The 10,489-nt window shown below is 49.9% G+C and overlaps 2 protein-coding genes across 2 annotated transcripts; both read left to right on the forward strand.

Annotated features, from left to right (window-relative positions):
- Positions 1–764: 764 nt before the first annotated feature.
- LOC105206921 lies at positions 765–2,039 on the forward strand. Its single transcript, XM_011176373.3, has one exon. It carries the CDS (start codon positions 765–767, stop codon positions 2,037–2,039), a length of 1,275 nt encoding a protein of 424 aa, XP_011174675.3.
- A 2,425-nt stretch (positions 2,040–4,464) lies between these two features.
- LOC120359373 lies at positions 4,465–5,062 on the forward strand (the record flags this gene model as incomplete). The annotated part of the gene is given in 2 exon segments (XM_039456591.1): positions 4,465–4,748; positions 4,750–5,062. Coding segments are annotated over 2 exon segments (552 nt in total), but the record flags the coding sequence as incomplete, so codon positions are not given.
- Positions 5,063–10,489: the final 5,427 nt, after the last annotated feature.

The following is a 10,489-nucleotide window of genomic DNA, read 5'->3' on the forward strand; positions in this document are numbered from 1 at the left end:
TAAGGGACGTTGTTCTCCTGCGGCGTCCCTTGCACTGCGCGCAGCACGCGTACCGCATGGGCTACTCCACGGAGACGGCTCTTCATGCGACTGTGTCGTTTATTGAGGGGCAACTGGAGAGGGGCGGCTATGCGGTGGGCACCTTCCTAGACATAGAGGGTGCTTTTAACAACACCCCGCACAAGGTAGTGTGTGAAGAAGCGTTGCACAGAGGTGTGCCGGAGAAACTCGTAGAGTGGATCCGGGGCATGCTAGGGCGACGAGTTGTTGCCTCGTCGGGAACAACGAGGGTCAGTGGATGGGTGGAGAGGGGGTGCCCCCAGGGCGGGGTACTCTCTCCACTGCTATGGTGCCTGGTGGTGGATGGGCTGCTTCAGGGACTGAGTGAGAGGGGCTTCTTCGTGCAGGGCTACGCTGACGACGTGGCTCTGCTAGTGCGAGGACCCTTTCTCGGGCCTCTCTTGGAGCTCATGCAGAACGCACTGGGAATAGTAGAGCGGTGGTGCAGGGGGACCGGTTTGTCAGTGAATCCGCTGAAAACGGGGCTTGTTGTTTTCACTCGCAAATATAAAGTGGGCACTATAAAGGGGCCCATCTTTGAAGGTACAAGGCTAGCCCCAGCTGAGTCAGTGAAATATCTGGGAGTGATCCTAGATAAGAAGCTGTCCTGGAGGGAGCACCTTGAAAGCCGCTGTAAGAGTCTGTGCTCCTACTTCTGGATGTGCAGGAGAATCGTGGGCCAGACGTAGGGGCTGAAGCCCAAGATGGTCTGTTGGATCTACACTGCTATACTTCGACCCAGGCTCACCTACGCAGCAGTTGTGTGGTGGCCTAGGGCGCGGAAGAAAGCGGCGATGGTGGCGCTCGAGCACATCAGGGCTCTGATTCTAAGAGGGGCCCTGGGTGCGATGCGAACCACGCCGGTGGCAGCCATGGGCATTTTGCTCGGGATCGAACCACTTCACCAGGTGGTGATGGAAGCGGCGGCGATCGCTGCACACCGACTAGCCTGCGAACTGAAGTGGAAGGAGGGGACTGCGCATACTAAGTTCCCCAGCGGCGTGCTGACCAACTCCATCTTCAGAATGAGGCAGGACAGGATGCCAGCAGTTCGGGCCCTGGACAGGCGCTTTAAAGTGCAGGTCACAGGGCCCGCGGACGAGATTGAACCCGGAGCACCGGTTCAGGCCTGGGACGGGGACGTCTGGTTCACAGAGGGCTCCAAGACGGGTACGAGCTCCGGCGCAGGCATTGTTTGCCGACAGAGAAGGGTGGCGGAAAGCCTGCCCCTGGATGGGTACGCCACGGTTTTCCAGACGGAGATTGTGGCGATCCTGAGATGTGCCCAACTGGCCCTGGAAGTGAAGGAGACAGGTGGGCGCGTGAGAATATGTTCGGACAGTCAAGCTGCCATCAAGGCACTCGAAGCTCCGTTCTACACCTCGCGGCTGGTCTGGGACTGCAGAAATGCACTGGAGAAGCTGGCGAAAGACAAAGAAGTCATCGTGACCTGGGTCACCGGTCACTCGGGGATTGAAGGCAATGAAGAGGCCGATCGGTTCGCCAGGGCCGCATCAAGAATGGAGGTGTTCGGGCCGGGACCGGTGCTGGGGGTCCCTTTTTGCCTTGGCAGGGAGAGGCTTCGGACCTGGCTGCGGAACGAGCACCTCGAGTTTTGGAAAAATGAGCTGAGGACCAAGTGTCGACAGGCCGGGGCTCTACTGGGGGAAACACCCAGTGAGGGCCTAGTCCGGGACATAAGGTCCTTGAGCAGAAGGGACGCCAGGCTAGTGGTGCAAATACTGACTGGCCATGGAGCCCTCAATTACCACATGCACAGGCTGGGCCGTTCCGATATGACCGAGTATAGGGCTTGTGGGGAGGAAGAGGAGACAAGTCTCCACATTCTTTGCGACTGTCCGGCCTACGCGGGGTTAAGACTAAAATTACTAGGCTCGGCATTTCCCGAGCCAGGGCAGAGTAGCAGACTACCTATGAGGGACCTGAGTCTCTTCTGGAGGGAATCGGGGCTCCCATAGGCGGCTAACGACTGGAGGGTGACACAATGGACAACAGTCTGCGTGTCGTAGGCGGATCTTCGATCCGAGGACCGCCCCCTCAGTCTCCATTATCATTATCATTATCATCATTACTATCCAACCTTGTTAATATTTATTATTAATATATTGTGCTTATTTTAAGCAATTTAGAAAGAAAAAAATTATAGAAACATTGGTAAATTTGAAGTCACCAATTTACATAAACCTTAAAAGTTTAATTAAATCCAATTAGGTTTTTTTAGTGTGAGAGACAGAGAGAAAAAGCAGCATTTAGGTGAGGGTGCACTGTGAGGGGCTCAGTGAGGGGGCCCTGAAAAGGGTCGTTTGGTTTCTCGAAGTGTGATCTAGGCTAGACCGGTGGATGCAGGTCGTCTTGGAGTATTACCACGCTTCCTGGTACGCTATTTCTTCCTGCATGATGGATGATTTTCTTTGGTACAGCGTGTGCACGTCCTCAGCTACTCAGATGGAGTTTAGCAATTCCTGGTGACCTACTGGGCGTACGTCTGAGTGGCTCGGTCCTAGGCTCGCTGAGCGGAGCTGCTGGCGGCGAGACAGGAGGTGAATTGGCCACTGGTGACAAGGACCAACCAAGAAAGTCCACAAACCAGGAAAGTAAAACAAGCAAAAAACGTCTCGGGTCTTTGTCTTTCAGAAAGAGTGACGGCGGTCTAGTTCTTCTTGGAGACGGCAGTAGTATGGTTACAAGCCTCTACTAGGTTTTCGAAGCTAATCCGTCGTTGAAGCTGAGCTCAACACCAGTAGTTTTACCTTTTGCCTGATCGACGGAGCCAAGCTCAACATCGGTTCTAAAAGGTTGTTCAGTACTCGCAAAGCAGAGCTCGTTGTGAGATAGACAGATTACTTTCCGAGAACTGGGCTCAATTGAAACTACTTCGATTTCGGAATCCTTGCTTGGCCGGTGGCACTCGGTAGGAAGACGTGTCGGCCGATAAGGTTTTTGCCAAAAGATTTCATCGGAGCGCAACGGAATGCTGTTTCGTACAAAAGTACTTGCCGGAATTTGGCGAGCAAAGGCTGATTTCTCGAGGCTTGCAGAGTCCTTTATATGCTAATTTTGTCCACGTTTGACTCCTAAGTTAGGGTGCCGCGTAGCGGTGGCGCCGCGGAATTAGACGGGGCGTGTGAGCGCGTCTAGTGACGGTCGGACGGGTGCACTGGTGACATACACGAAGTGCCTCCGTGAAGGAACTTTCCCCAGGAGGTGGAAGAGGGCCCGGCTTGTCCTCCTTAGAAAGGAGGGCAAACCCGCGGAGAGTCCCTCCGCGTACAGGCCCCTCTGTATGCTGGATGATGCGGGCAAGATCTTTGAGCGTATCATTGCCAATCGCATCATCCAGCATATGGCCCGGAACGGTCCCGAACTGTCCCCCGAGCAATATGGGTTCCGAGAGGCACGGTCGACCATCGACGCTATACGTCAGGTCCGATCCCTCTCGGAATCCATAACGGGGACGGGATGGTGGCGTTGGCGATATCCCTGGATATCGCCAACGCCTTTAATAGTCTACCATGGGGCGAGGTAGTGGCGGCGCTGTGCGAACACTTTCGCCTGCCGCCCTACCTCGCCGCCATCGTTCGAGACTATTTCCGGGACAGGGTGCTGGAGTTCCGCGATAAATCCGGACTCCAGCAGCGGAGGGACCTGTCGTGTGGCGTTCCGCAGTGGTCCGTGTTGGGCCCCCTGCTGTGGAACGCCACATACGACAATGTGCTCCGCGCGGCTCTCCCCCCCGGCTGTCATGTCGTCGGCTATGCCGACGACACGTTCATAGTGGCTGGGGGGACCTCTTGGGGAAGAGCGGTTGCCACGGGCAACTGGGCTGTGGCCTGCGTCGTTGGTGCCATTAAAGGCCTGGGCCTGAGGGTGGCCCCGGAGAAGTCGGAAGCCATCTTCTTTCACAATGGCTCCTCCGGAGTACCGCCCCAGGCCTTCGTCCTGGTGGACAACACCCGCGTTCAGGTGGGTGCAACCCTTAAGTACCTAGGGTTGCACCTGGACGGTCGCTGGGCCTTTACTAGTCACTTTGACAAGCTGGCCCAGCGGTTGGACAAGAGGGTTGATGCTCTAAACGGGTTAATGCCCAACCTCCGGGGTCCGAAGGTGGGTGCTAGACGCGCGTACGCCCTCGCGGTCATGTCCGGGGTTCTGTATGGAGCCCCGGTATGGTTCCGCGAGGCGCTGGCCAGCCGCCGCATCAAGAAGGTTCTGCACGATGTGCAGCGGCGGCTAGCGCGTAGGATAACGCGCGCGTTTAGCACCGCTCCCAACGCGGCAATTATGGCCCTGGCGGGGCTCCCCCCGGCGGAGTACACGGCCGACGCCCAGGCATGGAGTTATGCCAGGGCGAAGGCCGTCCGCCTCAAGGGGGAAGTGGTAACCCCCAGGGTCGCCGCGTTGCTGAGCGAGAGGGCCCGTCGGCGGGTGATGAGAGCGTGGAAGAGAAATCTCATCGAAAACCCGCCGGCGGCCGGATCTCGGATCCTGGAGGCCATCCTACCGCACCTGGACGAATGGGTGGGCCGCCCGTTTGGCGGCCTGTCCTACAGGACGACACAGGTGCTCACCGGGCATGGTTGCTTCGGTGAACACCTATGCAGGATTAAGAAGGAACCAACGACACGGTGCCATCACTGTGGTGCCGCCCGGGACTCCGCGCAGCACACGCTGCCCAGCGTGGGAAGAGCTGCGCTGAGTCCTGAGGGCGGAAATAGGTAATGACCTCTCCCTGCCGGCCATCATTAGCCAAATGGTCGGCAGGGAGAGTGCCTGGAAAGCGGTCTCCTCCTTCTGCGAACAAGTAATGCTGCAGAAGGAGGAGGCCGAGAAGGTGAGAGAGAGGCGGCCGGGGGAACGAATGCCCCCCGGCAACGCAAATAGTGGCAGGGACGGCAGGGACGAGGACCATGACCCAACTTGGCTCCCGCCCCGGCCGCCCAGACGAAGAAGAACTGCCCCCCGTCCTCCGGGCTCTAGTGGCCCTGCTGTACGGAGGCGGAAGGGCAGAAGAGCCGTGGCGGTTGCCTCCTCTCTCCCCACTATCGCGGAGGAGAGGGAGGATGAAAACCGCTGCAGCAATGCAGAGAGGGGGCAACCCTCCTCTCCAGCGGTTGTCGGCCCCGCTTTCGGGACGCGCAGCCGCGGGAGGAGGGTTCCCCGCAACAGTGAGCCCGGCGAGGCAGACCCGACCTGACGGTCCGGGGGGGGCGATTAATGCGTGACACAATGCGCCACCGCTCCCCCCCAGTGCATCGCCGGGGTGGTGGAAGAAGGATTAACCCCCTCTCCACCACGTAGTAGAAGGTGCCCGCGCCTCCTCAAGAGGCGCGATGGGGCCCGGGAAATTCGGCGGGGGCCGGATCCCCGGGCTTTGCCCCCGCAACACCACGGGGAAGAGGCGGGGGAGGGCTGGTGACCCTCTCCCCCGACCTGAGGCCGGCTTGGCCTCACGGCCCTGCCGGAGGACCCTCAACAGGGTACCCCTGGCGTGCTGAGTCGGCCTCGGCCGACTTGGTCCGGGGGGCTCCGGAAGTATGCTGCACGCGTTCCCGGAGCCCCCCAGTCAAGGACCAAAGTTGGACACCCGGAGGGGTTTTAGTGGGTATGCCCCCACCGTCACGTTGACGGCGGGGGAGAGCCCCACATAACCGCCAGGCTTCCCCCGGGGCCTGGGGTATGCGGTAACGCATTTCCCCTCCGTGAACAAAAAAAAAAAGGGTGCACTGGTGAGTTCGGACATCGCGTAGTGGTGGCGCCGTGGAATTAGTCGGAGCGCGTGAGTGCGTTTTAAAGGCGGCCGAACGGCTGCTACAGAAACTATTAGAAAAAAAGAAAATTTTATACACCCTACGGATCTTTCTTTAAACACGGGAACATTAGTTGTCTGCCAAAGGCCTGCTGAGAAGAGTAGAAAAACTTTAAAAGACTATACGTGTTGTGCAAAATGTAAAGAATGGCACGTTAAAAATAATATTAGACATCATTTTAAAAGAATGTGCACATGTACAAAGGCAGAAATGTTCAAATTTTGGGACGTGCGGTGATGGGAAAAATTCATGAATGTGCAAATGAAACAGTAAGAAAATTTTTATTTTCAATTTTAAGGGAAAATGTTGTTTTAAATATAATGAATTACTAACAACGTATGCAAATAAGCTATGTATCAAATACACTCATCAACATCAACAAGATACGTGTTAGGCATCAATTATTAAGACAATGTCTAGTTGTCCAAAAAAGTTGATCAACCGTATTAACTGAAAGAGGAGACTTTAAACTTTTTTTTATGCTTGATCCGAACCTCCTATCTCATTCCGTCTTCACACACGAAGCGTCCAAAACTTCATATGGAGTCTCTCAGACCCAGTTATGTGTTTATAAGTTAAAATGCCGTTTCATCTTTTTATCATCGTATATCCTGTTGTCAAACAGTTAACGGTGCACATTTTGAACAATTGGTTGTATAAATTTTCCGACACTTGCCTTAATTGGTTACACGCACCCCCGGTCTTGCACGCACGCACACATACACAGCAGAGGGGGTTTGGAGTTGTTAGTTACTATGGAATTGACGAACCATGGGGTCCCTGTTTCTTCTGTGAAACACATTTGTACACACATACACACGCACGCGCACGCACGCGCACACACACACACACACACACACACACACACACACACACACACACACACACATACACACACAGTAGAGGGAGTTTGGAGTCGTTAACTAATGCACAAGCACATCACACGTGCCTTCCTACATGCACTTTTATCTACACGTGCCCGCAAAGGAAAGTCTGGAGAGTCTTTCTCACGTCCTAGTGGAGGACCCTACGCTACTGCAAAATCTTAATGTTTAAATGATCATAACTCTACAAAATAAATTGTAGAGACCTCGCGACATCGCGTTGTTCTTGTCTCGAAAAATCATTTCAAACAAACCCTCACACGACCCCACATTGCATTTAAAATCCCCCCCCCCCTTTTTTTCTCGCCCCCCAAGGATGGCAAAATAATTGTTATGTGTAGATTGTGTGATACCATTGTAACCCTATAAATTTCAATTAGAAGTTATTTTTCATTAAGTATTTCCCAAGTTATGACGCTTGAAAGTTACACTACACTGTAGTTTTCAAGCCTCACAATTCGGAAAGTACTCAACAAAAATAAACTTTCTTGTACGGTTTTGGAAAAATCTTGACACCAGCTATTAGATTCTGTAATCAAAAATAGAGTATTCTATTCAAAAAAATTAATGTGATTTTGATCTGACCTTGGCAACGCCATCCACGGTCAAACTAAAATATTAATAAATAAATTTTTTAAAACCCTACAACTTTTATCTGAAACTCTTTTTTTTTAAATGCTTACTTTTTAAAATATTTTGCTGTTCCGCTATTTTTTCTTCTACCCTGTCTATATACACACACAAACACACAAACACACACACACACACACACACACACACACACACACACACACACACACACACACACACACACATACAGGCTGGCATATTCGTAATCAAATTCTGAGACGAGTTTTCTTTTTGCAAAAATTTGTTCGAAGCCTAGTTTCCAAGTTACACGAAGAATTAGTTAACGTATGACGGGTCGAATACAAGTGGTAGACAGGGGTGGCGCAATTCACTGTTACACAAGGGTGTTTCCGTGAGGTGCCTCTTGCTCTCAAATGACTGACAAAAGTACACAGATAGCACATTCCTATTGAAATTTTCTCTTTTTCTCTCTGTTACTTTAATTATGTTACATTTAACTCGTCAAATTTCAATCTCTGTCATCCGGCCGTCAAATATCGGGATGACTGTAAAATCTTCAAGTTTACATTATTATAATGAATGTACGCCTGCAAATAATAAAATTTAATGCAAATGAGATTACTTCAATATCATTTACAAGTTAAAAGTAGCACTTTTAAAAGGCACAAGAAAGGAAGGAAGGAGAGAGAGAGAAAGAGTGAGAGAGAGACGGGGGGGGGCTTTGAACAAGTTTAAGCACGTTTACTCACACACACGGCGATCAGCTTATTGTTTCCACGATGCGACAGTTTAATTTAAATTTGTCCTTTATTCAGATCTGTCCCTCGAAGTTGTTTCACATTTCACTACATTCACCCTATTTACTCTGCACTTGATCGATAAACGCGGAACTGCATGACGAACCGGTCAATCGACTTTATTAATTACTATTAATCACTACTGTAGGATGTGATCCCTAAAGTATAAGATAAACCTTTTAAGTTATGCGCGCAACCTCGACGTATTGATTGTATCGAGACGTATTGATTGTATCGAGAAGAAAGACGACGACGATAGTGTTCGTCTGCACCGTCAAACAAAGAAGGTGGAGCGTCAGTAAAGTGAAGCATCGGTAGCGACATCGAGCGAAAGACGCCGTGTGACCAATAGCAGTACAAGGTACGTGGCGCTGCAAGACATTCCCTAGGATTGGTAGCAACATTGAGCGAGAGACGTCGTGCGACCAATAGTAGCACGAAGTACGTGACGCTATAAGATATTTCCCAGGATCGTGACGTTGAGTGTGCAATAGTAAGACGTGAGTGTCGCCATAAACATGGAGACCCCACAGATTGAGACAATCAAACAAAAAATACGTACATCGTCGACTGCAGCTGTCACGGCACTGCACAGATTTATTTTTGGAAAGGAAGGCGGTCGTCGAAATCAACAGCGTCTTCAAGATTTTTCAAGATTCACGTTTCGAAAAAATACGCCTCAATATGTGGATAAAATCAAATTTGGTCGAAGACTTACAATCGGCGACTTAATATCGTGTTGTAACATTCTGGGATTAGAATACAACGGAAACAAAGAGAAGATAATCGCGTGAAATTTAGACAGATTAATGAGAACACTTGCACCTTAAAGGGATGGCAAAGATGATACCGACAGGATGACGAAGAGGACGACGAACGGAACGACGAAGAAAACGGCGAAAGAGGCGAAAATACTCACGAAGGAGCACGTGCGGTTCGAGGAGGCAACCAAACGCGCATGGAATTTTCAATGACATATCGAGATGTTGAGGGCTAAATCAAAAGCCATTTAGCGGTAAGGATGCATATTCGATAGAAAGATGGATATCCGATTTTGAAGACGCAGCAGAGTTGTTTGCTTGGACGGAGTTACAAAAGGTAGTGTTTGCCAAAAAATCATTGTCGCGTCCAGCTAAGATGCTCATCGAGAGTAAAGGAGTCATAAAGACCTAGAGGAAATTAAAGACGATTCTGCAAAATAAATTTGCCGATAAAGTGAATAGCGCACAAATACATGAGATGTTGGTCAAGAGAAAATTAAAAAAGGAGGAGACGTTACAGAAGTACTATTACGCAATGAAGGAGATAGCTGCTCGAGGTAAAATCGAATCGGAAGCGCTCATTTGGTACATCATTGATGGTATCACGGATGACATGCAAAATAAACTACGGAACTAAGAAATTAACAGACTTTAAAGAAAAATTGAAAGTGTATGAGACCATCCATAAGAAGAAGGTAGAAAGAGAAAAAACAATCCGAGAGAAAGACGACACATCGAGGAAAACAAAGGGGACGAGGAAATGGACTACCGTCAAGAAAACTGAGAAGAACCAAGATGCCGAGGAGTGATGCTACAACTGCTGTAGAAGAGGACACAAATCTAAAGACTGTAAAAAGGAAGAATTAGGTAAAAAAATGTTTCAAGTATCAAAATTCGGCAATTCAATGTAACACAATGGCAATTCAATGTAACACAATGGCCGAGACTAATACGGATAAAAAAACGTCGATAGTTGATACAATTACTTTGCCCGCGACGGACAGAATGTCTAAACAAATAATTGTAAACAATACGCATTTAAAGGCATTAATTGACACTGGAAGTCAAGTTATGTTGTGATGCGCGAAGACGTTTGTAATAAAATTAAGCCCGATATAAAATTGTCGAGTAACGTTATTTATTTGTCGGGTTTCGGAAAAAACGAGGTATGTTTGTTAGGTAGCTTTGAGACTGATATCGAGATAGATCGCAAACAATTTCCTTGTACCATACATGTAGTTCCGAATAAAGCCACAAATATGAGTTTTATAGTTGGTAGTGATATTTTAGCTACGGCGGAATTGACTATTAATTCAGATGGAATAACGGTTTACAAGACGTCGCCTACTAAATTTCTAGCAGAAATTAACGTAATTGAGGAACAGCCGTTAGATATCGGTTGTACTGATCCGAATATTCGCGAGAAAGTCGAAGAGATTGTTAAGACATATCAGATTAATAAATGCAAGACGACTGACGTAAACATGCGTATTATACCTAAAGACGAAAAATCTATTTTTCAAAAACCGCGTCGATTACCCGCGCCGAAACGTGACGTTGTCAAGAAG

Source organism: Solenopsis invicta, chromosome 13, assembly GCF_016802725.1.
Source record: "Solenopsis invicta isolate M01_SB chromosome 13, UNIL_Sinv_3.0, whole genome shotgun sequence".
In the NCBI taxonomy this organism is placed as follows: Eukaryota; Metazoa; Arthropoda; class Insecta; order Hymenoptera; family Formicidae; genus Solenopsis; species Solenopsis invicta.